The 16,742-nt window shown below is 43.8% G+C and overlaps 1 protein-coding gene across 2 annotated transcripts in view; it reads left to right on the top strand.

Moving 5' to 3' along the window:
• Nucleotides 1-16,742, top strand: part of ZFYVE9 (zinc finger FYVE-type containing 9) — a 1,362,935-nt gene that overhangs the window by 359,441 nt on the left and 986,752 nt on the right. For both annotated transcript variants that reach the window (XM_069642200.1, XM_069642199.1), the window contains exon 5: nt 11,672-11,771. In XM_069642200.1, coding sequence (XP_069498301.1) covers nt 11,672-11,771 — 100 coding nt within the window. The remainder of the gene's footprint in view (nt 1-11,671; nt 11,772-16,742) is intronic.

Below are 16,742 nucleotides of genomic sequence, written 5' to 3'. Positions count from 1 at the left end.
GGTGACTTATTAACAGATGTAGTGGCACATGAGGTACGCCCGCACCAGGATAGACTGCACACCCTGGAATAACTCATTGAGGACGGGCTTAAGAAGAAAGTCTCGAAGGAAACAGCCAGCACGTCCTCCGAGAAACCCACTAACATAACTAGGGGGAGAGAACAGACGCGCAAACGCATGGCCTCTGACTCCCCAGGGTCACAGCAAGGATGGTAAAAGTAGACCACCTGAGGCTGTCGACGCTTTTAAGAAGCTGAAATAAGCTTTCTTGCCAAAATCAGCCGTGCCAAACTTCCTACCCCCTTCCCCAGGGGCGCAAAACACAGGGGATGATGACTACTCATCAGAATCCAGGGATTCAAACTCCAAAGCTTCCCAAAAGTCCAGAGGCGGGAAGAGGAAGCGCAAGGAGAAGCACATAGAGGAGCATAAGGAACAATTGACTGATATGTCTGACCCAGAGTCAGTCATACATCCAGGATCAAACAGCTGGCGCCCGTCACCCAGAGTGACGGCATACATGGCTCAAAGGCTATGCAAACCGATCGAGAAAGAAGTGAGAGTGCACATGCAATTAGAATTTCCCAGGCCGGAATTGCCATGAAAAGTAGTAGACCCCCCGGAGCTAGACCCTAAGATGACTAATTCATCTCAAAAGCAACCCGAGACCTGAGAAAGGGCATGAACCGAGCCTGGGGAGGCTGCCAAGAGAAAGTTCTAGACTTGTCAGGATCTATAGCTAAGATCATGGACTTAGCAGAGAGCCAGAGACACCAGAGTACCAGTAGATCCGTATGTCCTAGCCAGTTGGGCTCAGAGCGGTATGCCTTCTGGGGAACGCAAACTGTGCCCTATCCTCCAAAAGGAGAAGAAGCCTTCTACTAAAAGTAGATTCGAAGCTGGGAGATCCTCTGACCGCCTACGAAGCAGGAGAAGCCGCACAAGGGCTGCTTTTTGGTGAGGCTTTCGTAAAAGAAACGAGATTTGTGGGAACATACAGAGCTCAAGAAAGTGCAAGCATCCATTTGAAGGATTTTCCCCACAAGATTTTGTGCGGTTGTGCGTCCGGTAGTTTCCAGGCGCAAAGAAGACCTCATGTTAGGGAGAATTCTCTTATAAGGCTAATTTCCCAAACCTAGGGAGTCCCCCAGCAGCTTTGCTGGATTTTTGGGGTTTGTTTTTGAGACTCTTTTCCTCCCACTCTTAGGCATGATTTGAGGTATGTCTTTGACTTTTTGTGTGCTTATGGGCTATGGGGTCTCTTACTCCATAGGGTATCATCTGTTTTGGTGTATGTGTTACACAGCACCCTCAGTGCAGTAACACAGGGGCGTCATAGTGACCCCCAAACATAGACTCCATACCCTGGGACTGACTACTGTCTCCCAGGGCAGGTAAAGTTACCATTGACTTTACTAGTCCAAAATTGTGAACATAACCAGTACAAACAATTATATTGTACTGGAAGGGGTTAATTCGATTGCCCCTGGGTCTGTTTTCAAGGGGGCACCGTCCAGTCCCCCCTTGTCGAGTTTCTGGCTGGTGGCAGTGGTTACCACGCAAAATATTTCACCGGAATATTTCCTATGGGATTTTCCCATTGATTTTAAATGCACCACTTTTTGGTGCAATGTTAGATACTGCCGGTTTATTTATTTAATATTAAATCACCGGTTGGGTCTTTTTGCCAGAACTCTTTTCTAAAATGGCGTTCGTGTCCGTCTCTAACTCCAACCAAGGTCGGGCCCTTTGTTCCATTTTTTGGCGGGCTTCTCCACAGAAGCCCTCCAAATGGTGCCACTCTGTCTGGATTCCACAGGATGTGTGGGGAGGGGAATTGGCACCCTGGACTGCATTGCCTTAGCAACCCAAGTCGCACTCTAGTCTGATTGGCCCAGTGGTGAGCCGCCCAGCTCACCACTTAGCATGTTTGAGTGACAGCTAGGCTGTTGAATGGGGGTTTTTCTGCATAAAAGCAGGGCTTTTGGGACTGGAACTTGAGAAGTCGCCACATGACCTAAGAATCCGAAGAGGGAAGAAGCTGAGCCATCTGCAACGACACCACCGGTGGAGCCCTGCTGCAAATAACTCTCCACTTTCCCAACTACAAGAGAAGATCTTCTGCTGGACGAGTCTTCTTCCTTTGAGCTGGTGGGATCCACCAGTTCTCCCCTTTCGCCTTCCAAAGACGTCTCTTGGTCGAATCGCCTGTGCCAAGCACCCCGGCGGCCAGATAGCCAAGCTTCACCACTTTGACCGCGAATAAAAGGAACGCACCTTGTAACCGACTAACTACGCGGCAGGTTTCATCCCTGTGCAGTGCATCGACTCCACATTTCCTCCTCGACGTGATCCTCTCTTCCCCTGGTCGAAACAACGAACTGCAACCACTGCCAGGAATAACTGCCACCGCTGGAGCTTCCTCTCTTTAAGGTACTGTGTTCTGCCTGGCCTCCCTTTCTACGGATTGCTAAAGGTGACCCATAAATCCTTGGCTTTCCAACTGGGTTGGCCCCAGACCCTCTAACTTTACTTCTTGAAACACCCCAACCTCTTTTGAACCTTCTGCAAAGACTTTTAGTGCATTTCAAACTGTGTGATCTTGGGCACATTTCGCTTTGCTCCATTTAAAGTGGGCCTGGCCTATGAACTTTGGCTCTACAGTGTATACTGCCTTTACTTCCTTGCTTCGAACTTCTGAAAGTGTTGGGAACTGTTTTATTTCTATGCCCTGCCTTTTTCTCTCCCTTTAACTTAACTATTGGAGTGCCATCTAGGTTCCGCGCTCACATCTGTTTTAACAAATAGTGGTGTTTTAACTCTGACTTGTCTAATAGTTATCAAGGGAGGTGTTTATACTTTACCTGACTGTGTTTTAACTTGCTTTTGATTTAGAGTGCTAGTGTATTGCCTAAAGTTTGTTTTAAATAAATAATAATATACTTTTGATGCAAAGCTCTGGTCAGTGTTTGTTCGCTCCACTGTGTTTTCAGCCCTATTGTGCATACTCTATATACTGCCCTACTCTTCTTGAGAGAAGTCTAACTGCTCAGCCACAGCTACCAGGTAAATCTGGGTGGTGCAGACTGCTACCAATTGGGTTTGCTGCTTACTCCTGTAGTCTTAATCTTTTTGCAGTGTTCTCCAAGGGAACTGCACAGGATACTGCTTAACACCTCAGAACACCAGAGTTAGTTACTGGGAGTCCTGGCAACAAGACGCCTTATTCCCAGCTCGTGGATGCGGCTATAGAGATCGCAGAGGACGCGGTTACTACCACCACCACCCGAACACACCCACAGGTGAGAGAAGTGACGCCCTACCTCCCAGTTGGAGGCAGGACTCTGTTCTTCGAGAACTGGCAAATGCTTTCAAGCGATGCATGGCTACTTCAGGCAGTGACAGGCTTTCGTCTATAATTCGGGGCACCTCCTTAACGAATAAGACCAAAAGGCATACAAATAGCATGCAAGGAAGCCAGTTTGCTAGACAGGGCGGTCAAGATGCTAGAGAGCAAGGGGCAATTGAGTGCAGCACAGCGGAACAACCCTTCTTAAGCAACATGTTCGTGGTTCACAGAAAAGGGAAAGTGAGACCAGTGATAAACCTGAAAGAACTGAACGTTTGGTTGATCTGTAGGCATTTCAAGATGGAGGAAGTTCACCTTCTCAGGCACATCCTCCGCAAGGGAGACTGGCTAGTGAGACTAGATCTAAAAGACTCATAACAGTCCCTATCGCTGTAGAGCACAGGAAGTACCTATGTTTTACATGGAACGAACACACATGGCAATTGCACTGAAAGTGAAGGTTTCAACTTCTTCCTACACTTTTATTTTAAAACAAAACCATTCCAGAACGGTTTCTTTTTAAAATAAAAGTATAGGAGCTGTACAAGGTAATTTCAAAAAGTATAGGAGCACCACTTCCGACCGCTCCCACTCACTTCGACCACTGGAGAGAGGCATACGCATCGTCTATCTAGACGACATCCCGATGCTGGTGAACAAACTGGTATTCATCGAGCATACTCAATGGGTGTCCAAGCGCCGCCTCCTCGCTAGGATTTCTGATAAACCTAGAGAAATCGAAGCGCACTCCCAAACGTCTGGAATTCCTGGGGTTCGTACTGAACACCACAAAAGGAAGTCTGGAACTACAGAGTTAAAAGATGCAAGCGATAAAGAGGGAGATCAGAGTAACTCTGACTAGAGAAGTAATATTGCTTTGGACCCTAGCCAGAATTGTTAGCCTTCTGGACCCCTACATTAAAGAGCCCTGCAGAGGTTGAAGATCAGACCCCTGCAAGGTGCCCTAGGGTATCATGAGCTTGTCCCGCTGGACCCAGAAGCAAAATTAGAACTGGAGTGGTCGCTCCACAATATGGAATCCTGGAACGGGTGAGCCATATTTGGAGACACTCAAGAGCTAGTGATGGAATCTGATGCCAGCAGGATAGTCTGGGGGATGGGGTGGCAAGATGCGGTCACCTCGATACAGGAGGAAGATGGACCAAGAGGAGCTAGACCTACACATACATTTCCTAGAATTAATAGTATGCTCTTTCGCAGTGAACACATTCACCAAAGACCGAGTGTTGCATACAACTCAGAATTGACAACATCTCTGCAGTCCGATATATCAACCGTTTAGGGGGCACATGGGCATGCATGCTAGTAGAGCTAGCAAAGGTCTTCTGGCACTACTGCCTCGAGCACCAGATCTCCCAGGCACTCAGAACTGTGTAGTAGATTGGAATTCCCGCTATTGGCACAACTCCAGCGAATGGAGATTGCAAGTGTTTGCACGGATAGCTCTTTGGGGGCCCCTAGATACCGACCTTTTCACATCCAGATTGAACAGTTAACCTTTTTCAGCTGGAAGTTGGACCCAGAAACCCAAGGAGCAGACCTGTTTCTACAAATGTGAGCGGGAGCAATACACTACGCCTCTCTGACTTTCATAATGCTAGCCAGAGTGCTAGCAAAAATAAGGAGAACCCTCATAATAAATCTGCCACGGATTCCCTGAAAGATTCTGTTATATCAAATTACAACCAGATGAAACCATTTAAATGGGCAAATATGGAGAAGGAAATAATTTTTAGAAAACTGATTAGTGTTTGTGGAAGTTGCACAGAAGCAGATTTTATGCAATTACAAACCTTTAACAGCATTATGGAAAAAGCAAAACCTGTTTACTAAAAATTAAAAAGGTGCCCAACACAGACAAAGTCTGGCCAAGCTGAGAATGCTCTATAAAAGCACATTAAAACAAGCTAGAGACATCTGGAAACAATAATCCTATCATGTGCCACACTTGGATGGAATTGTGAATGTTAGGATGTGCCATGCTTAGTTGAATAGTGAATTATAGCATGTGCCACACTTAGATGGAATCATGTACATTAGCTTGCATCACATCCAGATAGGATCGTGAATGTCAGTATGTGCCACACTTAGATGGAATAGTCAATGATAGAATGTGCCACACTTAGGTGGAATAGTGAATGATCGCATGTGCCACACTTGGGTGGAATCGTGAACATTGGCCTTAGTCTCATCTAGACAGGATTATCAAGGTTGGCAGATGCCACACTCAGATAGAATTGTGAAGATTAGCCTGCGTTGCATTTCGATAGGAACGTGAATGTCAGCATGTGCCTCACTTTGATGGAATCATGAACATTAGCCTGCGTCCCATCTAGATAGAAATGTGAAGGTTTGCATACCCAACACTTAGATGGAATTGTGAATGATACCATATGCCACAATTAGATGGAATAGTGAACATTGGCCTGAGTCACATCTAGAAAGGATTATCAAGGTTAGCAAATGCCACACTCCGATGGAATAGTGAATGTTGGCAAGTGCCACACTTGGGTAGGACTGTGAACAATGCCCTGCATCACAACTAGATAGGATTGTCGGCCAGTGCCACATCTAGATAGAATAACTATTGTTAACCAATACCTCATCTAGAGTGTATCGGGAATACTATCGAACCCAAATTCCGATAGAATTGTGAACCCTAGCTTGCTTTACACACAGGATTTCGAAGGTGGATCAGTGCCACATTATTTGGATACAGCCGTTTAATTGGATGTGCCTCACATATAGAAAGGATTGTGAATATTAGCTAGTACCGATCTAGATGGAAATACAGAAATATTCACGCGCCACATCAAGTAAGAACGTGAAAATCGAACACTTCACTTCTGAACAGTGATTCCAATAACCAACCCACTAACAATTTCACCCCTCTGAATACACCTCTCAAATTCTAAACAACCACAACCCTATACCACAACTAACCGCAAACACTTCACAACACTGCAACAACAAAACAAACCGCACATAGACTCGCACAACAGCACATGACGTCTACCGACCGGAAAACACCTCACATCCAGCGAACAGTGTTAACTGTGAGGCTGCCAACAGCACATCACTGCTCTCTTGCACTTTTCCTGCTTACTCGTACTAACTTGCCCCCGTCCCTTTTCAGAGCCGCCAGGGGACCACTCCGGTGGTGATAGTGTGCGGTACAAATATGCTTTAACATTAACCACTGTGGTGAGACGGGACAGTTTTGGTAAGGGTACTTCACCATTCCATGTGTTGCGTGGTGTCAGCAAATGTGCGTTTTGACGCCATTATTATACAATCTTTGTCTGCACACTTCCGTTGGAGCTAAATTAACAAAGGAAACACCCAGAATAGCAGGCAACAATACATGTCCTTTCCTATGTGAATGATGCCGTTGTATTGGCCCGTGCTCCAAAGACTCTTCAAAAGCATGGATTTCGAGAGATCTGTCCTTGAACACTGACAAATCTAAGCTTGTGTGTGTGGGCAAGCTGTGTTGTGTAATCTACCCAGTATTTAAGCATCTGGCCAAAAATGTGCGGTTCCCAAATTTACATATCCTAGGATAGTGTTTAATAATGTATTGGGCTGCTGGTGTGATCATATTAACAGTTCGGCCACTAAACTTGCTCAGGCTAATGGTGCTATTATCAACTTTGGGAGAGATATGGGAGGCTTCACCTTTGATCCTGTACTTCCCATTTAGCAGGCCAGCTCTATCGCAATTAGTGTGTATGGGGCTGAGGTGTGGGGGTTTCCCCTGTGCCATCAATTCAGATCAAATAACACCTTTTACGATATCTTTTTGGAGTTGCAAAAAGTGCCTTGACATATCTGTTACATTAGGAAGCTTGTTTGGACTTTGTAAGTGACCCAATTAGTCTAAACCATTATTACTATAGACTATGGTCAAATACAAAGCCACACTTAACACATATTATCATCAAACAACTGCTTATATCCGATATATGTACAAGAATTTCCTGGTTCAATCAATTGATGAAAGAATTTAGTTCCCTTGGCCTTAAATTATTTAGCTCCTTTTCTCACATTGTAAAAGGATTCAACACTGGTTTGATTGAGACATATGGAACAGAGAAGATATCCGCGTCATAGAATGGACCCAAGGAAGCTCTCATTCTCCCCTTATTTTACACACATTTGTCATGAGTTAATAGCTAGTTATGCACACTGGTTTATGAGCCCGTGCAAGAGGCGTGTGAGATTTAGCTTAAGGGATAATTGCCTCATGATACCCAGTGTGCTGCGATGTTGTACAGAAAATAATGGTCATCTTAGTGGGCAATCTTTCAGTTTTTCTGCAGTTATCACATAATCTCAAGTCAAGGGTTTTAATTGTTATTTAAAATGAATAATTGTAGTTGAATAAATAACGCAATAAAATACCTGTGTTCAGTGCCGAAATAAACAAGATGCTCATTCTGTTTACTAATTCATTGAAGGTGCATTATTATAGAATGAAGAATGTCCTCGAAAGAAGGAATTTGTTTTTAGAATCACTGTTACGGTTTTTATTGTTTGATATCCAGAATGGCAGCAGTAACCCCAGTCCTCGAATATACAGTTAATGGATACAAAGACAGAACTCCACTTCTACTTGCACTACCGGGAACACTGGGGAGGAGAGAATTTGTCTCCATAAAAACTACCAGCACAGGGGAGACTTAATCCCCTGCCTCCATTAAAAGAAAGGGAAAGGGTACCACAACTGCACCAAACAAAGGAGAAACATCTTTCAAAACTCCCGCAGGAGTAATACTTAATCCATACTCTGCACTGTTGAGCACAGGAGGACATCAAAACGAAATTGAGGCAAAGGAAACTCTAGTCTGAAGCATGGGAACAAACCAGCAGCTTCTTCCCAGCCAGCAACAAACAACAAATGTAGTGGGATCAAAGATGGCAGCATCCACATTAACTTCCCCCATGAACTCAGGACTACAATGCATCCCTGCCGTGAAGCATGGCCTCTCTGGCCAATGGCCAGCTCCCATGACAAGAGTGTAAGTGAGATTTGTGGTACAGAGAATCTGAGTTGTGGTATTAAAGAGAGAAGATTGGTGGAGCAGAAAGCAAGATGGGTTGCATGTAAGACCTGGAGTGGAAGATCAGACTGGAAGATTCAGTGAGCAGAGGAAGACTGCTGGGATGGCTGGAACAGGAGTGGAAGAACGGAGTGCAAGATCTAAGAGGGTGAGAATGCTGGGCATAATGTAAGACCTGGAGTGGAGGAATTTTAAATCCTGCAGAAGTGGCCGATTGTAAGACCGGATAGGAGGGATTATTGAAAAACCTGCAGACCTTCCTTTCACTCCTAAAGCTCACTAAAGAAGAATGGTGTTCCACTTTAGCTTTCGTTTGGAATGTCTTGTCTGATGCTGTGGAATACAGCTACTTGGAGTTGTGTGCACACTTTACAAAGCAATAGTATGTAGACACTCCAGCTAGATCAGACCCACAGGTTGGACACACTGTACCCAAGCATATTTTTCTACTGTTCCATCTCCTCTGCCAAACTAAATTTGGCACTAATCTATGCAAGCATGTGAATCTAAATTGATTCTCCAGCCTCAGAAGGTGGGCCTTCCTTTGCCAGTAATGGCCTTTCTGTGACTTATAGCTGTTTGGTCACCTGCACCAACCCAGATTCTACACATGGGAGCTGGGGAACACGTTCTTACAAAAGAGTTGACGCCCATGTCTTCTCAGAGAGAAACAATCTTAGAAAATAGTCTTGTGGGGAGCAATGATACCTGAACATATAGGGAAGAGATCGTGTGATTGGAATACCGGTCGCAGCCCATTTTACTTTGGAAATAAATCACTTGTACTATCAGAACCAACCACTAGATGGTGGCCTATTCAAAGCATGTGACTGAACAGGTGCAAGCCACAGAATGGGTAATTAAAATGTTTGAAGTAAGAGAGTTAAGGTGATTTGATTTATCCAGCAAAAGCCTTCAAATTGAGCAGGCATGGGAGTGATGAGCATCTTAACTCTGCACCCTCCTTTTTTGTCACCATGATATTTTGAATCCCTTCTAGTATATGTGCTTGTGGGCTTTGCAACGTGTGGTGTGGGTGATGGCTGAGTTAAGATGCTCATCACTCCCCCCCCCCCCCCCCCTGCTGAATTTCAGGTGTGTTGTAATAAATCGGATCTCCTTAACTTTCCCTTAACGTTTTTTCTCCAGTGAATTTCAAGGGTTTTCTTATGCTATAGTTTCTTCAGGGCCACAAGCCTTTAGCCGTGGCCTATGTACATGTTGCACCAATGGTATTGAGAAGCAAGGCCACTGGCCATGGCTTTCAGCTATGGCCAATGGCCTCAGATTACCAGCCGAAACCCGTATCCCCCTCCTGAGTATCTAGCCAGATCCTACTAGCAAAAGCCTAACTCCATTGCCAGTGGCCTCGGGGTCCACAGCCCTTTGACCATTTCCAGGGGCCCACTAGCGTTGACCCTCAGCATTGCCCATTGCCATGTTGCCTCAAATATAAAAAGAAACACAGTTGGCCTTAGCCTGTGGCCTCTGGGGCCATTGGGCATGGCCTGTGGCACAAACTTTGGCCGGTTCCACTGTAAATGTTTCACTAATCATTTAAAAAGGAAGGCCACTGGCTATGGTAGTGGCCCCAGCTTACCGGCTATGGACTATATCCCCTCCCTAGTATCAAACCAAATCCCACAAGCCATAGTCTAAATCCATGTTCAGCGGCCTCAGGGTCCACTAACGTTAACCCTTTGGCACACTATCAATAACTTTCTTCAGTGTCCACTGTCCTTGTTGCCCAAAATATTAAAAACGTAGCTGGCGGCCTCAGAATCCACTGTCCACCTCCTTCAGCAATGGCCAATGTACATGTTGCAGCAATTATTCAAAAAGACCCATATATCCCGGCCTACTAGATGTGCTCCCACTTATGTGCAGGTATAGGACTATCGCCAAGTCCCAGGGGTCAATGGACTATTGAATATACCAATTTTTCCCATCCTTCTATTTTTGCAATAATTTCTTGATCGAACTACTTTACCGCCATCCTCTATTCCTGCAGACGCCATTCCTAGTAATCATTCCCGTGCTAATCTAGCATTTGCTGATTCCCGCAGCAATGGGAAAACACTCCACCTTTTCCTGTCCTCACTTTCCCTCACCATGAGTCCCCCTCCTTTTCTTGGTCCCCATACTCCCCTCACCCGCTTCCACTCATCGGTATGTGTGAGGCATTTTCTTTTCCAAGCACGTCTAGATTATTGCAGAATTCCCCTGAAAAACAAATATTGTCTCCCCAGCTCACCCCAATATCCTGCACTGCACATGTGGGCCTCTTTCACCCCTCCCTACTTGTTGCCTGATATGAATGCAACCATTGTATTCATCTAAACATAATTTTAAGCACTTTTCATCTAGTAAGCAAGTTAAGGTAGACTAGGATGAGTTACAAAATGGCGGGACTGTATGTGGTTCAGAGCCCCCATCTAGAAAAAGGTGCCTGCAAAACTATCTTCGCCCTTGTTCAGAGAGTATATTTTGTGTCGAACATGACCTAAAACGTAATTTTTCATCAAAGCGCATACAACTGGTTTCGACTAAGCAGCCCCGCCTAAACATACTCTTTCCATTCAGTCTTTATGCCTCCATCAAACCTTTTGATGTCCTTATTTCACCGGAAACATTTAGTCCATAACCATGAATGTGGGGCAATGTATTGGCAAAAGCTCTGGGTTTAACTTTATTTTGCATGTTAATTTCTGCTCTTGTAGGTAAGATTATGTTCTGTAATTAGGGTGGCTTGCATAGTGCAGTCTATACTGCCGATAATGTATTTACAATCGCCTCCGAACATAACTTAGCAGTGAGGATTTTATAGTCTGGCATTCTCTTTTGTATACTGTGATTATTTACTGTCTGAAGTTATCACAAATGTTCATACTGTTGATTCTGTAATGATCCTAGTGATGATTTCTTCAGAGGAGCATTACACAGAATCTCCATTATAGGTAAGTAATTGCCCAGCTACAGTTAATCTGTATGGGGTGACATCCACAGAACCCATTGAGTAGCCCTTGCATGAAGCTAACGCATTGTTTGTTGTCCGCTATAAAGTATGTTGTGTTTGTGTACCATTGCAAATTCGAAAATTTATTTTTTCCAAATTATTAAATGTGCTCCATTTGCATCAGTCTAATCAAGTTTGTGAAGTGAGGTTTGTCATCATATGGTAACGCTGGATTTTGTGTGTTGTGTTTGTCTTTTTTTCTTTCTCCTTTTTTTGCTTCAGGTCTTCTGTGCAACGTGTTGCAGTTTGAAATGGCAGCTTCTGTACATGGAAAAAAAGGAATCCCGTGTGTGTGTAATCTGCCATTCTGTACTCATGAATGGTAAGTGCATTGACAGGTGCTACATACACATCTGGGCATGTTGAGAACTGGGCAAAAATATAATTTCTTAGATTGTTTTGTCAAGGTAGAGACTCTACACATAGCTGGTTTTCACATGATAAGAATGTAATATGTTGTAATGTATTTGTTCTGCATTTAATTGGAATGTGCGTTTGTAAGTAAGGATAGCATTATAGATTGACTATTTCCTTCAGTTGTATTACTGAAAGTGAGGTGATTGGGATAGGGTGGTGGTATGGGAGCGATCCAAAACCGGTCCCTTCAGCTACCTGAAAGTAGTTCCTGTGGAAGTACAGAAAACTGTGGCCATCAGCCGGGCTAGATTAGAGAATTGTGCAGTGCAACCTTGGGTGTAATGTTTAACCTTGTTCTGAAGGAGACTGCTGGGGTGGCAAGTTTCTGTAGAGTATATGTGCTAAGTTGGATTCCTGTATTTCTGACCGTTTTTTTTCTAGTTCGTTATATTCTAAACCACTTCATAATATCTAGGACTGAGAATGCTAAATTAGACTTTGTTAAACTAATGCTCGTAATTGCATTGATAACTGGTGCCCAATCACAGGGCTGCATATTAAAGGAGCCAGCAGAGAATCTATACAGAATAGCTAGGATAGGAGCGCTGCACCCATTGGCACCTCTACAGCCATGCCAAATCTTAAGACCACGCTAGATATTGCTAATGGGTTTCAGGTCAGTGGACTAATTTGTAAGTTCAGGCCTTGCTTTCGTGATATTGCCATTATGCTAGTTCTCTCCCTTTATTCCGCTTTGGATAGTTAGCTGTTAACTGTACTATTTCATGTACAAAGTGTTCTGGGCCCTAATTTTGGTCCGGCTTCACTGTGACACATAATACTGTAAACGTTATTTGATGGGCTGTCCAACAACTTATAGTGAAATTCTGTAACTTTTTTTCTGGCTATCCACAATAAAACTGCATGAGAACATCATTCATACAGTGTACTTTTGAATAATGAATGTGGATATTTTGTGCTCGTTCTTGAAACTAACTGTATTTTTATAATTAAATTGGTCAATAAGGTCTGCCGTGGTCACCAGTACATGCGTGATAAAGCAGGTTGTCATAGCAAGTGATCGCCACAGTTACTGGAACATGCAGCTACATTAATCCTTGGGCAACTTCACATGTTAAATGGAGGGAAGCTGGCATGAATGCGTTGAAGCGACGTTTTTGTCAGTTGTTACTGATAAATGGCATGAACCCCTCACCGAAGGGCCACATAAGCGGAATACTGCAATAAAATGGTGTCTGTTAGCACCAGCAGCCAATTTTCCCCCAGTAGTTTAGATGGACTTCAAGATTGAGAGAATAGTTGACTCTAGGTTTCGTCCAAATAGACGCCACCACGATCTTTGATTGGGATGGTTGGTTATGCAATGGTACTTGGAGGGAATTGGTACATGGTATGAGGCAGTGCTCAGTAATGAAAGAAATGCAGTTTCAGTGGCATTTTCTCGGACTTTGATTGGGCTGGCAATGGTGAAGGCGGTTTATGGGACTGGCAATGTATCTGACGGAGGTGACCGGTTTGCGTTTGAATTCGGTTTCCCTTTGGGACTGCTTTGGTTGAAGTGCCTTGCTTCTGTAAGGGGGGGGGGTTTATGACGTTTCATTCTATCTGGAGATCTTGTTTATTTTCTGAGTTAGAGGGAAGGCAGTTTGTGATACCATTTGGGCAGTTGGGAAACTGTGAGCTTGTTTGATTTAGTGTCATCTGTGGTTCATAACACTTGGTGGTTGCGTTAGTGCAGTGAAAATCCTTGATTACCATTTGCAACATTTGCACTAGCCATTAGCTAGTGATAATTGACCCTTCTCGGGTACGAAACGTGTGGCTCTGTGTATGTGGAAAATCGAGGTGGCAACTGAGTGAGCTAGTGGCATGCAAATTGAATTATTTACCCAGGACCACTGCTATGTGATCTTAACTTCCTCCATGCTGGTTCTGGTCTCTGCATTGCTTCTGTAATGAGGTTAGCTTATTAGATTCCAGGATTGTTGCATTTCTGAATTGTATGCATGTATGGGCTCAGCATTCAGTAGAATATCTAGACCTATTGAACTAAGCATGTAATGCCTATATGTGGACATCATCTTTTTAGGCTGTGTCCAGAGCTTGTTAGCCATGATTTTTTTTTTCTTCCTTTTTTCTTCATCATGTTTTACTTATTCACAGAAATACATTAATCTTTGTTCTGATTAATAGACCATTAATTGGTTGCAAACACTGGTTACTCACACCTACCCCTTTCTATTCGATTCACAAGGCCTTTCACCTCTCGTCTCCATTTGTTCAATCACATTTCTCCTCGGCCCCATATATTCTGACATTTCGCACGGCATCACCAGCTCTAGCTTTTCATCTTCTCATGCAGCATGCACGTTTCCATTCTTTTAAGCCACTGCACATAAGTAGAGAGCAAGAGCTGATTTGGATCTAAATGCAAGTCTCTCTTTGGCAGTCCACCATTGCTAAAGCCAGAACCACTTGGGTAGAACTGGTGTTTTCCACATGCCGCAACACCACAAAGAACTCCAATTTGGGACTCTACTGCCATTCCTCATGTTTGATATCGGAACCTCGATTTCCTACCAGTACGTTTTTATGGCAGGACAGCACCATGTTGTATTAACCCATCCTTATCTAATGAATGGGTGGTTCTTCCCAATTTGAAAAATTAAAATCTGTATTTTGCACCGTGCTGTTTAAGTTGGAACATTCTGAGCCTAAGCATTTGGCGCTACGTCTCTGGAATATCGCATCCTCTTTTTATTCCTCCTCTTCTAGTGTGCCTATTTCCATCTGCAACATCACTGAGATGCTGCAATGTGTCAAGTTTAGCAAACTCTCAAAATTGTTTCCTCGCCTGTCTTTTAATGAACCTCTAGTGTGGGAAAATCCAGAATCTCGTCTACCCACATAATTGCTGGTGACAGTGCAGAATTTGTAGTACTTGGAAGTGAAGGCTAGACTCCTTTTTGAAATCTTCAAACAATTTCATAGCCTCTTGACGCATCACCTTTCTACTCTACAGGTTTTGAAAATGTCTGAGCCTCCGAATCTCTCCAAGCGGGTAATGTAGGTAATCTTAACAAAAAAAGGTTTTTCCAGCCCAAGGAATCTACCGACTAACCACCTTCACTGCCCCAAGTGGTTGGCACAATCTCACACGACCTTTACCCAAAAGCATAGTAAGTGTTCTTCATTTAAGCCCTTTTCACCCACATCAACTGTTCATTATTTGTGTAGGCTGTAAGAGGATTCAATTCAACACTACAGCTAAGTCAATGCCTAGTCTGGGATACTGAATGGAAACCCTTATTGATATATCTTTACGTCCAGTTCATGCGTTCTGGATGACTACCCCTATATAACACCCCTCTCTTGGAATCCCCCTGACCCCACTGAGCCAAGAAGTAGTTCTGTTTTGCAAGTTTAAAAGGTTTATTTGATAATTTAAACAATCGATATATATATCACACTTTATAATACATTAATAATTGAATATCACACTTAATCTGAGCAGTAATCAATAATGGATAGTCTGGCACCAGCACACTTGTGAATAGGAACAGAAGAATAAGGTGGTAGAGAATACTTTATATAAGTTCAGATGGATGTAATGTTGAATGAAAATGCAATACAGAAAATACTCAATATGATTTCAACAAAAGACAATAATCACTTTTCTCTGGCAATCCCCTCCCCCCTTTATGCAATGCAAGGAAATGGAAGGAAAGCACACAGTTCTCAGAAATGCAATCAAATGTAATTCAGTTCACCCCAGCAAGCTTAGACTACAGAAGTTTGAAACACAGGTAAAATGCTTTGAATATGGTGACAATGCAGTGAGAAATATGCTGAAAATGGTTTTTAATTCCCTCTAGAGGTTCAGGGTGAGTGGTATCAAGTTAATATTAGTCCAGGCTCACTCTAGCAATGATTCAGGGATGGTTCTTAAGAGGCAAACAAATTTTTAGCAAGGAAAGCAAGGAAGCTGCTGTTTTCACACGTGGAGAAATTTGCAAATCGCGGTAAAATTTGCGAGTGCGTTTTTCGCGATTGCGGCAGAAGTATAGGGAATAGGAATGCGGTTCTAGGTTCGTTGAAAAGCCAAGATTCCCAGCTTTCTGAGGAAAGTTACTGCAAGTCTCCAAAACATTCACGGAGATATGAGCGATATGGTAAAGGTCGTTTTTCAGATTGGAAATGTTAAAAGTTCAAAGCGACAGGTTACAGCTTGCAACTAGAAAATGACAGGTGACAGCTTTGCAAATGACAGGTGACAGTTAGGAGGCAGTTCTACTTAGATTAAAATAGCTTGGATTAGATTATTTTAACTGAGATTGGTTCTGCACAGTTCTGCTAGGTACTCACAATATATTTAGAAATAGAATGGGCCTTGCCACGGATCTGGTCCGGTTTTCTTCACTCGCCACAGACGGTCTCTGCGCACAGCGTCAGGGTCAGCTCTACTCTGCTGGTCTGGTCTGGGTCTCTGGTTCTGATCAGGTCTGTGGGTCCGGATAAAGCGGTCTCCGGTTCAGCTGGTCTCTCTCTGGATACAACACTGCTCTCTGGCAAATGGCAAGAGTTCTTGCAAAGAATTCAAACAGCTCGCCTGGCTGTGATAATGGCAATGATTTGAGGCCTGCTAAAGAGGGATTTAGCTTGTAGTTGACCTCTCTGCTACAAATTCTGAAGTAAAGTCTTGGTCTCTGAAGGTGGATAGATTGAAGTCTCTATGTTGGCTCTCTGGAGGTTGATGGAGGTAAAGTATGGATTTTCCCGGCAGAGCGTCCCGCAGCAGATGGAATAGAATCTCCCTATCTGTCCTGACTGTCTGCTTTTATGTGTTTTGAAAGTGGGTGGAGAGGCTAGCTTCCTAGGCCCTACCCCTCTCCACTTGTCATTGGCCACTTCATCC

This window comes from Ambystoma mexicanum, chromosome 1q (genome assembly GCF_040938575.1).
Source record: "Ambystoma mexicanum isolate Mex_15411 chromosome 1q, UKY_AmexF1_1, whole genome shotgun sequence".
Classification (NCBI taxonomy): Eukaryota; Metazoa; Chordata; class Amphibia; order Caudata; family Ambystomatidae; genus Ambystoma; species Ambystoma mexicanum.
Note: the sequence above shows the minus strand (reverse complement) of the source record. Positions and strands in the feature narration are given on the sequence as shown.